This window comes from Budorcas taxicolor, chromosome 1, assembly GCF_023091745.1.
Source record: "Budorcas taxicolor isolate Tak-1 chromosome 1, Takin1.1, whole genome shotgun sequence".
Taxonomy (NCBI): Eukaryota; Metazoa; Chordata; class Mammalia; order Artiodactyla; family Bovidae; genus Budorcas; species Budorcas taxicolor.
The window spans coordinates 203620791-203641931 of record NC_068910.1 but is presented as its reverse complement, the minus strand read 5'-3'; the positions used below and the strand labels follow the sequence as shown (position 1 = coordinate 203641931).

At 44.9% G+C, this 21141-nt stretch overlaps 1 protein-coding gene across 1 annotated transcript in view; it reads right to left on the bottom strand.

Moving 5' to 3' along the window:
• LOC128043395 (SH3 domain-binding glutamic acid-rich protein-like) overlaps nucleotides 1-21141 on the bottom strand; it is a 170458-nt gene that overhangs the window by 15848 nt on the left and 133469 nt on the right. The window contains exon 8 of the mRNA XM_052635738.1: nucleotides 9387-9416. Within this exon, the coding sequence (XP_052491698.1) occupies nucleotides 9387-9416 (30 nt within the window). The remainder of the gene's footprint in view (nucleotides 1-9386; nucleotides 9417-21141) is intronic.

Sequence of the window (21141 nt, the reverse complement as noted above, 5' to 3'; positions counted from 1 at the left end):
CACCCCACACACACAACACAGACAGCCGCCACACACACACACCCCACATATACACCCACCACACACAGAACACACACAAACACCCGCCACACACACACACCCCACATATACACCCTCCACACACAACACAGACAGCCGCCACACACACACCCCCCACATATACACCCTCCACACACAACACAGACAGCCGCCACACACACACCCCCCACATATACACCCTCCACACACACAACACAGACACCCGCCACACACACACCCCCCACATATACACCCCACACACACAACACAGACAGCCGCCACACACACACACCCCACATATACACCCCCCACACACAACACAGACAGCCGCCACACACACACACCCCACATATATACCCACCACACACACAACACAGACAGCCGCCACACACACACACCCCACATATACACCCCACACACACAACACAGACACCCGCCACACACAAACACACACAACACACCCACACCACACACACAACACACACACCCGCCACACACACACACCCCACATATACACCCCCCACACACAACACAGACAGCCGCCACACACACACACCCCACATATACACCCCACACACACAACACAGACAGCCGCCACACACACACACCCCACATATACACCCTCCACACACACAACACACACAACACCCGCCACACACACACACCCCACATATACACCCCACACACACAACACAGACACCCGCCACACACACACACCCCATATATACACCCCACACACACCACAGACAGCCGCCACACACACACACCCCACATATACACCCCACACACACAACACAGACACCCGCCACACACACACCCCCCACATATACACCCTCCACACACACAACACAGACACCCGCCACACACACACACCCCACATATACACCCCACACACACAACACAGACAGCCGCCACACACACACACCCCACATATACACCCTCCACACACACAACACAGACACCCGCCACACACACACCCCCCACATATACACCCTCCACACACACAACAGAGACACCCGCCACACATACACACCCCACATATACACCCTCCACACACACAACACACACAAACACCCGCCACACACACACACCCCACATATACACCCCACACACACAACACAGACAGCCGCCACACACACACCCCACATATACACCCACCACACACAGAACACACACAAACACCCGCCACACACACACACCCCACATATACACCCTCCACACACAACACAGACAGCCGCCACACACACACCCCCCACATATACACCCTCCACACACAACACAGACAGCCGCCACACACACACCCCCCACATATACACCCTCCACACACACAACACAGACACCCGCCACACACACACCCCCCACATATACACCCCACACACACAACACAGACAGCCGCCACACACACACACCCCACATATACACCCCCCACACACAACACAGACAGCCGCCACACACACACACCCCACATATATACCCACCACACACACAACACAGACAGCCGCCACACACACACACCCCACATATACACCCCACACACACAACACAGACACCCGCCACACACAAACACACACAACACACCCACACCACACACACAACACACACACCCGCCACACACACACACCCCACATATACACCCCCCACACACAACACAGACAGCCGCCACACACACACACCCCACATATACACCCCACACACACAACACAGACAGCCGCCACACACACACACCCCACATATACACCCTCCACACACACAACACACACAACACCCGCCACACACACACACCCCACATATACACCCCACACACACAACACAGACACCCGCCACACACACACACCCCATATATACACCCCACACACACCACAGACAGCCGCCACACACACACACCCCACATATACACCCCACACACACAACACAGACACCCGCCACACACACACCCCCCACATATACACCCTCCACACACACAACACAGACACCCCCCACACACACACACCCCACATATACACCCCACACACACAACACAGACAGCCGCCACACACACACACCCCACATATACACCCCACACACACACAACACACACAAACACCCGCCACACACACACACCCCACATATACACCCCACACACACAACACAGACAGCCGCCACACACACACACCCCACATATACACCCCACACACACAACACAGACACCCGCCACACACACACACCCCACATATACACCCTCCACACACACAACACACACAAACACCCGCCACACACACACACCCCACATATACACCCCACACACACAACACAGACAGCCGCCACACACACACACCCCACATATACACCCCACACACACAACACAGACACCCGCCACACACACACCCCCCACATATACACCCTCCACACACACAACAGAGACACCCGCCACACACACACCCCCCACATATACACCCTCCACACACACAACAGAGACACCCGCCACACATACACACCCCACATATACACCCTCCACACACACAACACACACAAACACCCGCCACACACACACCCCACATATACACCCCACACACACAACACAGACAGCCGCCACACACACACACCCCACATATACACCCTCCACACACACAACACAGACACCCGCCACACACACACCCCCCACATATACACCCTCCACACACACAACACAGACACCCGCCACACACACACACCCCACATATACACCCTCCACACACACAACACACACAAACACCCGCCACACACACACACCCCACATATACACCCCACACACACAACACAGACAGCCGCCACACACACACACCCCACATATACACCCTCCACACACACAACACAGACACCCGCCACACACACACCCCCCACATATACACCCTCCACACACACAACACAGACACCCGCCACACACACACACCCCACATATACACCCCACACACACAACACAGACACCCGCCACACATACAACACAGACACCCGCCACACACAAACACACACAACACACCCACACCACACACACAACACACACACCCGCCACACATACACACCCCACATATACACCCTCCACACACACAACACAGACACCCGCCACACACACACACCCCACATATACACCCTCCACACACACAACAGAGACACCCGCCACACACACACACCCCACATATACACCCTCCACACACACAACAGAGACACCCGCCACACATACACACCCCACATATACACCCTCCACACACACAACACACACAAACACCCGCCACACACACACACCCCACATATATACCCCACACACACAACACAGACACCCGCCACACGCACACACCCCACATATACACCCCACACACACAACACAGACAGCCGCCACACACACACACCCCACATATATACCCCACACACACAACACAGACACCCGCCACACACACACACCCCACATATACACCCCACACACACAACACAGACACCCGCCACACAAACAACACAGACACCCGCCACACACACACACACACAACACACCCACACCACACACACAACACACACACCCGCCACACATACACACCCCACATATACACCCTCCACACACACAACACAGACAGCCGCCACACACACACACCCCACATATATACCCCACACACACAACACAGACACCCGCCACACACACAACACAGACACCCGCCACACACACACACACACAACACACCCACACCACACACACAACACACACACCCGCCACACATACACACCCCACATATACACCCTCCACACACACAACACAGACACCCGCCACACATACACCCCACATATACACCCTCCACACACACAACACAGACACCCGCCATACACACACCCCACATATACACCCACCACACACACAACACAGACACCCGCCACACACACACACCCCACATATACACCCTCCACACACACAACACAGACACCCGCCACACACACACACCCCACATATATACCCCGCCCACACAACACAGACACCCGCCACACATACACACCCCACATATACACCCCACACACACAACACAGACACCCGCCACACACACACACCCCACATATACACCCACCACACACACAACACAGACAAACACCCGCCACACACACACACCCCACATATACACCCACCACACACACAACACAGACAGCCGCCACACACACACACCCCACATATACACCCGCCACACACACACACCCCACATATATACCCACCACACACAGAACACACACAAACACCCGCCACACACACACCCCCCACATATACACCCTCCACACACACAACACAGACACCCGCCACACACACACCCCACATATACACCCTCCACACACACAACACACACAAACACCCGCCACACACACACACCCCACATATATACCCCACAAACGCAACACAGACACCCGCCACACACACACCCCACATATACACCCTCCACACACACAACAGAGACACCCGCCACACATACACACCCCACATATACACCCTCCACACACACAACACAGACACCCGCCACACATACACACCCCACATATACACCCACCACACACACAACACAGACACCCGCCACACACACACACCCCACATATACACCCACCACACACACAACACAGACACCCGCCACACACACACCCCACATATACACCCTCCACACACACAACAGAGACACCCGCCACACACACACCCCACATATATACCCACCACACACATATACAAGCCCAACACATACACACACCACACACATACCCCACACACACCACACACATATTCTCCCACACACTGCCTGCACATACACCTACCCGACACACATACACACCCAACACACACACAGAACACACATACCCCACACATACACACCTCACACACACACTCACCACACACATACACCCACCACACACACACCCAACATACACAAACCACCACACACTCAACACACAACACACACATACCCTCCCAACATACCCAACACATACACCCACCACACACACACCCAACATACACAAACCACCACACACTCAATACACAACTCACACACCCTCCCAACACACCCCACACATACACCCAACACACACACACACCCCACACATACATCCACCACATACACACACACACAGACATCATCTTCCTCAACAGAGACCCTTCACCCTGGGATGGTTCTGCTGGCAATACATTAATTCTAATGAGTTTCATGATTCCTCTTAAGCATATAGTCTTTACTTGTATTAACAGATTGTTCTAAGACAATTACCTTTAAAAATTCAGAAAGCAGTTGGAAGAATAAAATACAAAAAGAATCTCAGCAAATAGAATTGTCAGAATTTTTTTTTAATTTTTAGTTTTACTTTATTTTGCTTTACAATACTCTATTGGTTTTGCCATACATTGACATGAATCCGCCACAGGTGCACATGAGTTCCCAATCCTGAACCCCCCTCCCACCTCCCACCCCATATCATCTCTCTGGATCTTCCCCGTGCACCAGCCCCAAGCATCCTGTATCCTGTATCGAACATAGACTGGCGATTCGTTTCTTACATGACAGTATACATGTCAGAATTTTGATGAAGGTTTTAAACATGGAAGCTGGCTATATTTTGTTATACTAAGTAATTTATTAAATCCAAAGTTATCAGCAACTTACATATATAATCTGAAACTATTTGCAAATTAATAATCTTTTTGTCTTATTTTTATACATAAAAATGGGACTTTTTTAAATGGAAGATTGCCTAGCAAGAGAGAAATGAAAATTTATTATTGGAAAGATATAATATACAGGTAATAAAAAGTCACTGTATAGAATAGGCTAAAAATAACTTTTAGGTCTAATAATAGGGATGAGTTTGATAAAATAATATTAACATAATGAAACAGATCTATATTTACCATCCCCATAAAATATATAGCTTAATTACATGAATAAAAGTAGATTACAAAAAATATATATATAGCTTAATTACATGAATAAAAGTAGATTATAAAAAATATAGCTTAATTACATGAATAAAAGTAGATTACAAAAAATATATATATAGCTTAATTACATGAATAAAAGTAGATTACAAAAAGAAAAAAAGTAGATTACAGAAGAGTATCCACGAAGGTTTGATAAATATGTGTGTGCATGTGTATGAGTGTGTAACTAGTGGGTCTCATGGGGTAATGGGGTTATAAACTTATTAGTTTCTGTTTTTCTCTGTATTATCTAAACTTTCTATAAATGTCATGAATTATTTGCAATTTTAAATATCAGCAAAAGTTTTGGGGAGGAGTTTCTTATGACAGGGGACCTTCTTTAATGTGAATGACCTTCCACTGAAATACCTAGACAATACATGTGACTTTTGGTAAATATTCTATCTTTCCTTGAGTTTTCCATTTTAATTTAGCTCTCTGATTAGCATTTGTACTTTTTAATTAATTTTTATTGGAATATAGCTGCTATTTCTTTTCCTTTCCCGTGGTTGGTGTTTTCCTTCACGGGTACAGGAAGGATGGCAGAGAGAAAGGCTCTGCCCCAAACAGTTGGAGGCTCTGATCAGCTGTTTTTACCTCTGAGTGATCCCTCATTCCTTTCAATCCTGAATCCCCACAATGAAGATGCATTATCAACTCAATAGACATGAGTCTGAGCAAACTCTGGGAGATAATGAAGGACAGGAAAGCCTGGCTTGCTACAGTCCCTGGGGTCGAAAACAGCTGGACACAATGAAGCAACTGAACAACAAAAGCAATTACGAGCACCAAAACAGTAGGAGTTGTTGCCCTTGACCTCCACTTGGCAACCCTTGGGTCACTTAGAACCTATGTTCTCAGCCTTGACAGAGCTTCAGAATCACCTGAAGAGCTTCTCAAAACAATCTACTGGGCTCCAACTCAAGGCTTCTGAGCTTATAAATCTGGGGCCAGGCCTGAAAACATGTATTTGTAGTAGTTCCCAGGTGAGGCAGCTGCTTCTGCTCTGGAAACCCTCTTTGAGAACCTCTGCTGAAGCCTGGACTTCCCTGGTGGCTCAGATGGTAAAGAGTCTGCCTGCAACACAGAAGCCTGTGTTCTCTCTCAAATAACACTGGTTGATGAAGGCATGGTGAGTGCTTACAAGTAGGTTTGGTATCACCACCCGCCAAAGTCTTCATTTACCACACTGGGTTATGTTTGTTCCCATGCTGGTATATCCAAGTCAGTCTTATTATAATTATACAACTTGAATAAATATCATAGGGACTTCCCTGGGGTGCAGTGGTTAAGACTTTGCCTTCTAGTTCTGGGGGTACGGGTTCAATTCCTAGTCGAGAAGCTAAGATCACACATGCCTTGAGGCCAAAAAAACAGAACATAAGACAAAAGCAATATTGTAAAAACTTCAGTAAAGACTTTAAAAATGGTACACATCAAAAAATCTTTAAAAAAAAATAAGCACCATGGAATCCAATGAAATATGAACATGAAAAGAACTTTTTTCCCATGTAAAGTTAATGGAATACTTTGAAAAGACCAACATATGTCTGTCATCAAATGAAGTGTCGAAAAGCTTGGGTGGTAAGGAGGACTCATGAAACCCAAAGGGAAAGAAACAAAAGGTGGAATTTCTAGACAGACTACTGATTATGTTAGAAAGACAGTGGGTAAATCTAGTCATTGGACTATTTTTTAAAGAAGCAATTTTTGTCCTGCATCCAAAAACTTGGCACATTTGTATATTTGTATGTGTATATAAATACACATGTGTATATAAATACACATCTGTATATTTCAAGTTAAAATAAATGTTTAAGGTCTCTACATTTTTGTGATTTAACATTTTAATTAAATTCTTCATTTGTTCAAATAACTCCCAGCTCCAAATATGAGATATGAGGTCTCCCTAGGAATGTTGGTTATTATTTGAGCATAGATCCTGTAAACAAACATGTTGGCCAGCCCAATAATAGTTTAAATTATATGTTACAGAGGATATATTTTATTCCTTTAAATTTTATCCTTAATATCACTAATATTGTTTTATAACTTCTTTCATTGTTTTAAATGTACTTGTATCCTCAGTACTCAATTATTTTCTTACTTTGTGCAACTCTTTTTTTTTATTATTATTATTATTTTATTTGCCTGGCTCTTAGTGGTGGTGCCCCGGCTCAGTAATTATTGCATAGCATAGGGAATTCTACTCAATATTTTATAATAACATGTAAGGGAAAAGAATCACACATGAATCACTTTGTTACACATCTGAAACTAACATAACACTGTAAATCAATTATGTTCCCCCCCCAAAAAAAAACCACATACACACAAATAGTAATGCTCCCCCTGGATAGATTCACACTAGAAATCCTGGAACCACGTGGTTACTTACCTATGTCACAGGTCTTCCAGACACTAAATGATGAGTTGCATGTTTAAACCTCCTGGTATCTAAGATACATACCATGGTTCAAGACTACAATTAAGACGCATTATTATCCACTGCCTTAACATTGGTAAAATTGGGAAGACTTACAATGGCCTGACCACTGGCTCCCCTCCCCCTCTGCTCCCACAAATTAGGTCTCTCACCCAAGCTGCCCTCAGTATCAAGGGACCAGATGCAGTGCCTGCTTTCACCCCAGAATTACTCAATCAGGCCAACCTTGCCTGCCATGTGGACTCGGGGACACCCACCCTCTTGATTCTACACAACCTGCCTCCCAGAGCCCTGGTTGTTCACACTGTTCCCAAGTGACCCTACCCCGTGTGGCCCTGCACTGTGTGAATGACCTCATCCCCTGGGCTTGGAGAACATGTGAATAATAAACCCTGTCCATACCTGTGGCTATTTCATGTCAATGTATGGCAAACATCATCACAATATTGTAAAGTCATTATCCTCCAGTTAAAATTAATTAATTAATTAAGAAAATAAAATAAGCCCTGTCCATCTCACTTGTCCAGTGAGTGTGTCCAGTTGTGTGTCTGCCATTCCCATAACCAGAAGGAGGGAATTCCTCACTGACCAACAAGGTAAATAGGAGGCAGTAACACCAGTAAGAACCACACAAGTGGCATAAATGGTGCGCTATTCGATGGGGTGGGAAGGAAGAAGGGAGAAGACATCACCACTTGAAGGATTTGGTCCAGCCTGGCCTGACTTCATTGATGACACCTTCACCACAAGAGGTGAAGGGTTCAGAGCCCCTATTTCTTCATTCACCTCCAAATCTATCTCCAACTTATTTTATTTCTTTTCTTGGCAGGCTAAAGGAGACCTACATTCACTTTCTGGGAATGTGGGTCGAGTCAGCTTCTCTGTATCATGAACATGGTGAAATATTGGGAAAGCTGCAATTCTCTCACCTAAAAGATGCTTCTGTTAAGCACAACACAACTGTGAAATATGCTACTGTACCTCTTCCGCTGCTGTCTCTCCCTCTTCTTCCTTAAATCCACAAACAGAAATTAAATAAAAACATAAATTCACATCAGTTTTAAGTTGAATCTAAAAATTAAGCAAACTATATAGCCAATACTTGGTGATAACTGTAAATGGAAAACAACTTTTAAAATTGCATAAAAATTTAAAACTATAAAAAATTTTAGTTAAAAAAATAAATAGAAATTAAGCAAGCTATAATAAATGTGTGTTTACCAAAACGAAGAATATCAATTTATTGAGAAACATCAATAGCAAAGACATGATAACTGAGCAATGCCTACTTATTTCATGCATTTTATTTTGAGTCCTTGGAATATTATAAAATCAAAGACATATTTTCATCATTCTTACTCCTAAGAAAATACAACTAATTAGTAATACTGCTTAATTATAAGTTTAATACTGTTCTATATCCAAAGCATATTGCACACCTATAGAGCTATCAAGGAAAATTCAGACTATATATGTAAGCAACTAGAAAATTTGAACAAAATTATGTCTTTTCTGCTTTTATGGCCTATTAAGTATGCCTTACTTCAGTTCTGAACCAATTAATAAAAGTAGATCAAAAATTTATCCTCCTTCAGAACAATAACATTTCTAAACCATTTAAACACTGAATCCTGGCTAAAGAAAGAAACTTAAAGTTAAGAAATTATAAAGCCATTTCCAGGCTCAAACAGGTCTCCACTCTGCCAATGCATGGAAGTTTCTATTTCCCTGGGATCAAAGTAGGAAAACCAGGCAATACTTCCTAAAATTGCAAAGAAATAAGAACCTTGACATCCTTTCCCAGAATGGCCCTCTGATGAGCCTTTCTGGGGCCAGAGTATTACAATGGCTTTAATTGGGCAGGAAGATCTGGTTCTAAAGAGCAGTCCCTAAACATTCCTGCTGCTGCTGCTGCTGCTAAGTCACTTCAGTCGTGTCCAACTCTGTGTGACCCCATAGACAGCAGCCCGCCAGGCTCCCCTATCCTTGGGATTCTCTAGGCAAGAACACTGGAGTGGGTTGCCATTTCCTTCTCCAATGCATGAAAGTGAAAAGTGAAAGTGAAGTCGCTCAGTCGTGTCTGACTCTCAGCAACCCCATGGAATGCAGCCTACCAGGCTCCTCCATCCACGGTATTTTCCAGACAAGAGTACTGGAGTGGGTGCCATTGCCTTCTCCGCTAAACATTCCCAATGCCTTTCAAAGCAGGCAGTGAGCTCATGGAATTCTGGACCAAAGGAGTTGAAAGCAACCTCATAATTACCTAAATCCTCTTACTCAGTCTCTTCTTTGGACAAATGAGGACACAAAGACCACAGAGTTAAGTAATTAGACAAAAATCAGAAGCCAAGTAACACAATCAGGACTTACTCTGAGACTCTTTGTTGTTGTTGTTGTTCAGTCACTAAGCGTGTCCAACTCTCTGTGGCCCAGTGGACTGCAGCACACCAGGCTTCCCTGTCCTTCGCTATCTCCCAGAGTTTGCTCAAATCATGTCCATTGAGTCGGTGATGCCTTCCAACCTTCTCATCCTTTGTCGCCCCCTTCTCCTGTTTCCTAACTTAATGTTCTTGCTACTCCACCAGGCTACCTCTCAAGATTATCACAGAAGGCAAGGCATGGAGGGCCTGCCATACGGCCACCTCCTCTGGCCCAACCTCAAGTTCTTGGCCAGCTCCAGAACAATATTCTCAGATTTCTGATGCTGGCAAAGAAAATACAGAAAGCCTGATCCAGCTGGCTTAAGCTGAGTCAACCCAAGAGTTGTCCCAGTACGGGGAATCTCTAAACTGAAGCTGGCAACACAGCAAGTCTTATAAAGTTCAGGAAAAGAGAGTCCTGCACTTGTTGCAGAATCCGAGTGTTGGTTTTTCAGCAATGTGATGAATATTAAATGTCTTTGATATTGTCTACCTCTGCCAATGCCTTGTCTTTCCTTCACCATGACTGCCATCTTCTCTCACCAAGATTACATCACCTCTAGGCTTCCTTATCTCCAAGTAACTCTCCACACTATAGCCAGAGATATCTTTCTAAAAGACATCCCAGGGACTTCCCTGGTGGTCCAATGGTTGGGAAGCTGCCTGCTAAAGCAGGGGACACAGCTTCCATCCCTGGTTCTGGAAGCTCCCACATGCTTCAGGGCAACTAAACCCGTGCACCACAACTGCTGAGCCTGAGCTCTAGAGCCTGTGCTGAGCAACAAGAGAAGTCACTACGATGAGAACCCTGTGCACTGCAATTAGAGAGTAGCCCCTGCTAACTAGAACTAGAGAGAGCCCACACCCAGCAAGAAGACGTAGTGCAGTCAAAAAATAATTAATTAATTTAAAAAAGACAATCCACCTCGTGTCTAAAACCCTCGATCTTCTCATGATAAATCCATAATCTTTAGAATGGTTGAGAGGCCATCATGATCTGGCTCCTGCTCACCTTTCTAGTCACATCATGTTTTACTTCAGCTAATGATCAGCCACACTGATCATTCCAGGACACTGCGTACAACGATACTTTCAAGGAAGACATTCCTGATCCCTAGGGGCTTCCAGGAGAAATATCAATAACCTCAGATATGCAGATGACACCACCCTTATGGCAGAAAGTGAAGAGGAACTAAAAAGCCTCTTGATGAAAGTGAAAGAGGAGAGTGAAAAAGTTGGCTTAAAGCTTAACATTCAGAAAACAAAGATCATGGCATCTGGTCCCATCACGTCATGGGAAATAGATGAGGAAACAGTGTCAGACTTTATCTTTTTGGGCTCCAAAATCACTGCAGATAGTGACTGCAGCCATGAAATTAAAAGACGCTTACTCCTTGGAAGAAAAGTTATGACCAACCTAGACAGCATACTCAAAAGCAGATTCAGTACTTTGCCAACAAAGGTCCATTTAGTCAAGGCTATGGTTTTTCCTGTGGTCATGTATGGATGCAAGAGTTGGACTGTGAAGAAAGCTGAGCACCGAAGAATTGATGCTTTTGAAGTGTGGTGTTGGAGAAGACTCTTGAGAGTCCCTTGGACCACAAGGAGATCCAACCAATCCATTCTAAAGGAGATCAGTCCTGGGTGTTCATGGAAGGACTGATGCTAAAGCTGAAACTCCAGTACTTTGGCCACCTCATGCAAAGAGTTGACTCATTGGAAAAGACTTTGATGCTGGGAGGGATTGGGGGCAGTAGGAGAAGAGGATGACAGAGGATGAGATGGCTGGATGGCATCACCAACTCGATAGATATGAGTTTGAGTGAACTCTGGGAGATGGTGATGGACAGGGAGGCCTGGCGTGCTGCGATTCATGGGGTCACAAAGAGTCGGACACGACTGAGCGACTGAACTGAACTGAACTGAAGGGGCTTCCCCGGTGGCTCCGTAGTGAAGAATTTGCCTGCCAAGGCAGCAGAATCAAGTTTGATCCCTAGGTGGGGAAGATCCCCTGGAGAAGGAAATGGCAGCCCATTCCAGTTTTCTTGCCTGGGAAATCCCATGGACAGAGGAGCCTGGCAGGTTACAGTTCATGGGGCGGCAGAGTCAAGCTCAACTTAGCGACTAACCAACAACAACAAGGGCTGAGTTAAAGAATCTCCTTATTTGCTCCCACAATCATCATTTATTGGCCTCCCTGACTAGTCTGTGTGCTCTTGGGGGCACAACATGTATCCTTGTTCATTTTTGGATTTCCAGGACCCAGCTACTGTCTGGAATAAATTCAATAAATGTGTTAAGTGACTAAATAATTGAACCTGTAACTCTTTTAGATCTATTAACTTTTTAAATCTCAAAGAACATTCATTTTCTTCTTATCTACATACAATCAAATTAGAATTCACTACGCAATACAGAACTGTCAGCTATGTAGAGCTTTACACTTTTCTAAATCCAATTATTTTTATTAATTGTGTACAATTGAAGCAAATGAATTTAAAAAAACACACTATTAAAAATGGACTTATCCTTAGAGCTAGGCTGGAGGACACTGAGTTCTTATAGGAATTAGTGGTCATCTCAACTTTCAGAGGTTAGCTAGCAGCAACTACTGGGAGAAGGCAATGGAACCCCACTCCAGTACTCTTGTCTGGAAAATACCATGGATGGAGGAGCCTGGTGGGCTGCAGTCCATGGGGCTGCTAAGAGTCGGACATGACTGAACGACTTCACTTTCACTTTTCACTTTCATGCATTGGAGAAGGAAATGGCAACCCACTCCAGTGTTCTTGCCTGGAGAATCCCAGGAATGGGGGAGCGTGGTGGGCTGCAGTCCATGGGGTAGCTAAGAGACGGACACGACTGAAGTGACTTAGCAGCAGCAGCAATTACCAGGGAACCTAGGGCTTTTATCAATATCTGAATTGACCTTGATTTCTTGAAAGAAACATTAAATAGAAAAAAGTGATTGCTCAGAGAATTTCTAGAGATTCTTAGCCTCAAAAGGTCAAGTAAAGAAAAACAAATACTGTATATTAACACATATATGTGGAATGTAGACAAATGGTACAGGTGAATCTATCTGCAAAGTAGAGACATTGACATAGAGAACAAACGTATGGAGACCAAGAGAGAAAGGAGCGGTTGGGTGAATTGGGAGACAGGAATTGACGTATATACACTTCTGTGTATAAAACAGGTAACTAATTAAAACCTATTGTATAGTACAAGGAACTCTACTCCGTGCTCTGTAGTGACCTGCATGGGAAGGAAGTCCAGAAGGGAGGGGATATATGTACACAAATAGCTGATTTACTTTGCTGTAATGTAGCAACTAACACATATTGTAAAGTAACTATACTCAAATTAAAAAAAGTTTTAAGGGTCACATAAGCTTTGAAGAAACTTGGCTAAGACCATCATCAGCTCTACCAGAACAGAAGCTCATTTTCACAGCTCCATCCCCAGTCCCTGGACTGCCTGGCATGAGGCAGCATTCAATCTGTCAATAAAATGTTGAATTAAGGTATTTATGTATGCCATTCCTGCCTCAAATCTTTCTTAGGAGGAGATGGGATAGTTATTAAATAAAAACTTCAATACCCATCCTACAGTTCAGTTGCTCTTTCATGTCCAACTCTTTGCAACCTCAAGGAGTGCAGCATGCCAGGCTTCCCTGTCCATCACCAACTCCCAGAGCATGCTCAAACTCATGTCCATCATGTCAGTGATGCCATCCAACCATTTCATCCACTGTCATCCTCTTCTCCTCCCACCTTCAGTCTTTTCCAGGATCAGGGTGTTTTCCAATGAGTCAGTTCTTTGTATCAGGTGGCCAAGAATTGAAGTTTCAGCTTCAGCATCAGTCCTTTCCATGAATATTCAGGACTGATTTCCTTTAGGTTTGACTGGGTTGATCTCCTTGCAGTCCAAGGGACTCTCAAGAGTCTTCTCCAACACCATAGTTCAAAAGCATCAATTCTTCAACACTCAGCTTTCTTTATGATCCAACTCTCACATCCACACATGAATACTGGAAAAACCATAGCTTTCATTAGATGGACCTTTGTTGGAAGAGTAATGTCTCTGTTTTTTAATATGCTGTCTAGGTTGGTCGCAGCTTTTCTTCCAAGGAGCAAGCGTCTTTTCATTTCATGGCTGCAGTCACCATCTGCAGTGATTTTGGAGCTGCCTAAAATAAAGTCTGTCACTGTTTCCATTGTTTCCCCATCTATATGCCTTGAAGTGATGGGACTGGATGCCATGATATTGGTTTTTTTGAATGTTGAGTTTTAAGCCAGATTTTTCACTCTCATCTTTCACTTTCATCAAGAAGCTCTTCAGTTCCTCTTCGCTTTCTACCGTAAGGATGGTGTCATCTGCATGTTTTAGATGACATTGATATTTCTCCCAGCAATCTTGATTCCAGCGTGTGCTTCATCCAGCCCGGCATTTCGCATAATGTACTCTGTATATAAGTTAAATAAGCAGGGTGACAGTATATAGCCTGACATACTCCTTTTCCTATTTAGAACCAGTCTGTTGTTCCATGTCCAGTTCTAACTGTTGCTTCCTGACCTGCATACAGATTTCTCAGGAGGCAGGTCAGGTGGTCTGGTATTCTCATCTCTTTAAGAATCTTCCACAGTTTATTGTGATCCACATAGTTGAAGGCTTTGGCAGTCAATAAAGTAGAAGTTGATGTTTTTGTGGAACTCTCTTGCTCTTTCTATGATCCAACAGATGTTGGCCATTTGATCTCTGGTTCCTCTGCCTTTTCTAAATCCAGCTTGAATATCTGGAAGTTCTTGGTTCATATACTTTTGAAGCCTCATTTGGAGAATTTTGAGCATTACTTTGTTAGCATGTGAGATTAGTGCAATTGTGTAGTAGTTTGAACATTCTTTGGCATTGTCCTTCTTTGGGATTGGAATGAAAACTGACCTTTTCCAGTCCTGTGGCCACTGCTGAATTTTCCAAACTTGCTGACATATTGAGTGCAGCACTTTCACAGCATCATCTTTTAGGACTTGAAATAGCTCAGCTGAATTCCATTACCTCCACTAGCTTTGTTCATAGTGATGCTTCCTGAGGTCCACTTGACCTCTCATTCCAGGATGTCTGGCTCTAGGTGAGTAATCACACCATTGTGGTTATCTGGGTCATGAAGATCTTTTTTGTATAGTTCTTCTGTGTATTTTCGCCACCTCTTCTGAATATCTTCTGATTCTGTTAAGTCCATTCCATTTCTGTCCTTTATTGTGCCCATTTTTGCAAGAAATGTTCCCTTGGTATTTCTAATTTTCTTGAAGAGATCTCTAGTCTTTCCCATTCCATTGTTTTCCTCTGTTTCTTTGCATCAGTCACTAAGAAAGGCTTTCTAATCTCACCTTGCTATTCTTTGGAACTCTGCATTCAGATGGGTATATCTTTCCTTTTCTCCTTTGCCTTTTGCTTCTCTTCTTTTCTCAGCTATATGTAAAGCCTCCTCAGACAACCATTTTACCTTTGTGCATTTCTTTTTCTTGGGGATGGTCTTGATCACTGCCTCCTGAACAATGTCATGAACCTCCATCCATAGTTCTTCAGGCACTCTGTCTATTAGATCTAATCCCTTGAGTCTATTTGTCACTTCTACTGTATAATCATAAGGGATTTGATTTAGGTCATACCTAATGGTTTAGTGGTTTTCCCTACTTTCTTCAATTTGTCTGAATTTTGCAATAAGGAGTTCATTATCTGAGGCACAGTCAGCACCTGGTCTTTATTTTTGCTGACTGTATAGAGCTTCTCCATTTTCGACTGTGAAGAATATAATCAATCTGATTTCGGTATTGACCATCTGGTGATGTCCACGTGTAGAGTCTTCTCTTGTGTTGTTGGACGAAGGTGTTTGCTATGACCAATGCATTCTCTTGGCAAAACTCTGTTAGTCTTTGCCTTGCTTCATTCCGCATTCCAAGGCCAAACTTGCCTGTTACTCCAGGTATCTCTTGATTTCCTACTTTTGCATTCTAGTCCCCTATAATGAAAAGGACATCTTTTTTGAGTGTTAGTTCTAGAAAGTCTTGTAGGTCTTCACAGAACCGTTCAATTTCAGCTTCTTCTGCATTACTGGTCGGGGCATAGACTTAGATTATTGTGATATTGAATGGTTTGCCTTGGAAACGAACAGAGATCATTCTGTCATTTTTGAGATTGCATCCAAGTACTGCATTTTGGACTCTTTTGTTGACTATGAGGGCTACTCCATTTCTTCTAAGGGATTCTTGCCCACAGTATTAGATACAATGGTCATTTGCTACTGCTACTGTTAAGTCGCTTCAGTCATGTCCGAATCTGTGCGACCCCATAGACGGCAGCCCATCAGGCTCCCCGTCCCTGGGATTCTCCGGCAAGAACACTGGAGTGGGTTGCCATTTCCTTCTCCAGTGCATGAAAGTGAAAAGTGAAAGTGAAGTCGCTCAGTCGTGTCCGACTCTTTTTTTTTTTTAATTTTTATTTTACTTTATTTTACTTTACAATACTGTATTGGTTTTGCCATACATTGACATGAATCCACCACAGGTGTACATGCGTTCCCAAACATGAACCCCCCTTCCACCTCCCTCATGTCCAACTCTTGGCGACCCCATGGACTGCAGCCTACCAGGCTCCTCTGCCCATGGGATTTTCCAGGCAAGAGTACTGGAGTGGGGTGCCATTGCCTTCTCTGAATGGTCACTTAGCTCACGAAATTTTAAAGCATCAGAATTACGCAGATCCTTAAATATCCTCTGGAGGCTCAGACGGTAAAGAATCTGCCTGCAATGCAGGAAACATGGGTTCAATCCCTGAGTCGGGAACATCCCCTGGAGGAGGAAATGGCTACCTCTCCAATATTCTTGCCTAGGAAATCCCATGGATAGAAGATCCTGGTGGACTACAGTCCATGGAGTCACAAAGGGTCAGACATGACTGAGCAAGTAAACAACAACAACAGAATAGGTTTGAATCCTGCACTGGACTAAGCTACAACTTAAAATTGTTTTACCTTGTTGTTCTTCTAAGAAAGCTAGTCCATCAGTGGAGACACAGACATAGAGAATACACTTAAGAAAAGATGGGTGGGGAAGAAGGAGAAGGTGGAATGCATGAAGAAGGTAACATAGAAACATACACTACCATATGTAAAATAGATAGCCAATAGGAATTTGCTGTGTGACTTAGGGTACTCAAACCAGGGCTCTGTAACAACCTAGCAGGGTGGGATGGGGAGGGAGAAGGGAGGGAGGTTCAAGAGGGAGGGGACATGGGCAAACATATGGTGATTCATGTTGATATTTAGCAGAAACCAACAAAATATTGTAGAGCAATTATCCTTCAATTAAAAATAAATAAGTAAACTTTTTTAAAAAGAAATCTAGCCAGAGGAAGCCTCCAAAGTGAGAAGCCTTAGAATTTCATAGCAGCTGTTTCTCTTGGGAAGTTGGCCAGGGAGGCAGGCTGCTGACATGGCATGTGGCCAGGACTAAGGACAGGTGTCAGCCGTGGTGAGTGTCTGGCAGTGGCTGGTTAAGACAAGTGGTCAGTATGGAAGGAAGGCAGAGGCCAGCCCAGAGGGATCTGAAAAGAGTGACCAGGCTGGAGGTCAGGAATAAGAGCAGGGTCCTCTCCATCATCAGACAGTATGGGGGCTCAGCCTTAGACTCACAAGTTCATGGTGGACCTAAACCAACACCTGCCCCTTGATGTAGAAACTATCCTCAAGACTAATTTTGGAGGAAGCGGAGTGGGGAATATGTATAGACCATAATCATGTCGTCAGTCAAGCCAAGGTGTCAGAAGGTTTTGGAGAGGATCACTGAAATGGCAAAGAACACAATGTAAAACATTTTGGCCTCAATGAAAACCAAACACAAAGATGAACAAATTGCATCTTTTACTTCCAAGGTTTCATAAAGTTCTCATGACACCCCCAGTCTGCAGTCCCCTTCTCAGTGTTCCCAGAAGCTGAGGTGACCTGCTTGCCTTCTTTCCCCCTCTGGTAGTATTCACAAACCTCCCCTCTCCTTAGCCCCTCATCCCTCCCTGGTCATCAGGGAAGGGAACCGTGCAGTTCCCTCTCTGTAGATCTGAAGCTGCAGGTGATTTCATCTTAGACAGGAATGAAAGCCCTTTTCATGGTGCACCATTTTGCCTCCCAAACACTGCCCTGACCTGTCAGCAAGTAGGTAACATACACTTCAGCATCTTATGTGTAAGGACCCCCAAGGTTTGGATTGGTGGTCAGGAAAAGTCCACATCATTAGAGGAAATAATTATGATTTTTTAAATCAATGTGATATTCTTCGATAAATATCTTCCCCATGAAACTGGCATCATCTGAGCACTTAGAAGTGCGTACTGAATAAGCATGTGCAGTAGTTGAAATCAGGTGAGCTTAGACAATCAGCTGGTCTATCACTGGTTTTAACACTCCCAGCCACTGGAGGGAGCTATTACCACTGCCCACTTGGAAATGGTTCTGAACACACAGTTCTGTTCAGTTGCTCAGTCATGTCTGACTCTTTGTGATCCCATGGACTGCAGCACGCCAGGCCTCCCTGTTCTTCACCATCTCCTGGAGTTTGGTCAAACTCATGTCCATTGAGTCAGTGATGCCATCCAACCATCTCATCCCCTGTTGTCCCCTTCATCTCCTGCCTTCAATCTTTCCCAGCATCAGGGTCTTTTCCAATGAGTCAGTTCTTCGAATCAGGGGGCCAAAGTATTGGAGTTTCAGCTTCAACATCAGCCCTTTCAGTGAATATTCAGGACTGATTTCCTTTAGTCCTGAATGGACTGGTTGGATCTCCTTGCAGTCCAAGGGACTCTCAAGAGTCTTCTCCAACACCACAGTTCAAAAGCATCAATTCTTCTGCACTCAACTTTCTTTATAGCCCAACTCTCACATCCATACATGACTACTGGACACACAAGAATGGTGTTTAACACACAAATGAAAGCTTTTGGGAAAATGGTCAACCCTGAATACGGTCTAGAAGTCTACTTAACAGAGATGCACCAGGGTCATACTCTTGGTTTCTACCTCATACTGCAGCCAGCTGAGATGTCACCACTAGGGGAAGCCAGGAGAAGAGCACACAGGACTCAGTACTAGATCCCTGTGAGTCTGTAATTCTTTCAGAATAACAGGTTAAACTATGTTTGTATGCCTTGTCATGAACATGTGGCTGCATACATGTGCTCAGTCGCTCAGTCATGTCCAACTCTTTCCAACACCATGGACTGTAGCCCGCGAGGCTCCTCTGTCTGTGGAGTTTTCCATGCAAGAATACTGGAGTGGGTTGCCATTTCCTTCTCCAGGGATCTTCCCCACCCCAGGCTCAAATCCTCGTCTCCTGGATTACAGGTGGATTCTTTACCACTGCGCTACCGGGGAAGCAATGGTATATACCAGGATACAAATTCTCATTTTGCTCTCCCTGCTACCCAAAATAAGAGTTACTGTCTTCCCCACACACAAACTCCAAGGAGACAGCCACATACTTGTTCCTGTTCCCCGCCTGCTGGGAAGAAGTTACTGACTGTGCTTTTCAAAACCCTGGGCTGAGAGAGGTAAGGAGGCTAGACGATCCCTGCAAAAAAAAGTCCTTGGAGTTTAGGGCTTGGAGCTGAGAAGATGGAAGCAGCCAGATTCAAAAGAGAGAAGGAGGTGGATGTTCCAGGTGGTGCCTGATGCAAAAGCTGAGCCAGGGACCCCTGGGGCATCGGGGCAGCACCGGGACACGATGCTCAGGGAAGCATCGACTGCGGTCAGAGGGCTGGGCACTGTGAGAGGCATGGCCACATCCAGCCAGGGCAGAGGGCCTAACCCATGCTGAGGGACCAGCATTAAGAGTTTCCAATGGGCATCAGGAAACCAACATCACAGAGGACCACCATAAAGAACCAGGGCCCTCTGGCCTCCAGTCACCCCTGAAGACCCCAAGATGACTCTTAAGTCCCTGGAGAGGAGTGGGTCTCTGAAATGCTTCACCTAGATTGAATTTCCTGCCTGCCAGAAGTGGAGACATGAAGCAGATAATACGATGTCTAGAGAAATCAGTGAAGCTGATGGTCCACAACCACAAGTTTTGAAAACTAAACCTAGATTTAGCAGCAGCAGCCCACAAATCCAATGTTATTTAAATCCCTCATGGAGTGTTGGTTAGAAAAGGAAGTGCAGGGAGCCACTGTTTAGTTACAACAGACTGGAGCAGCGAAAGCTAAGAATCCATGAGATCTCCCCAAGATGGTTTCGACAGAGCCAGGGTTTGTAGCTAAAAGCCTTG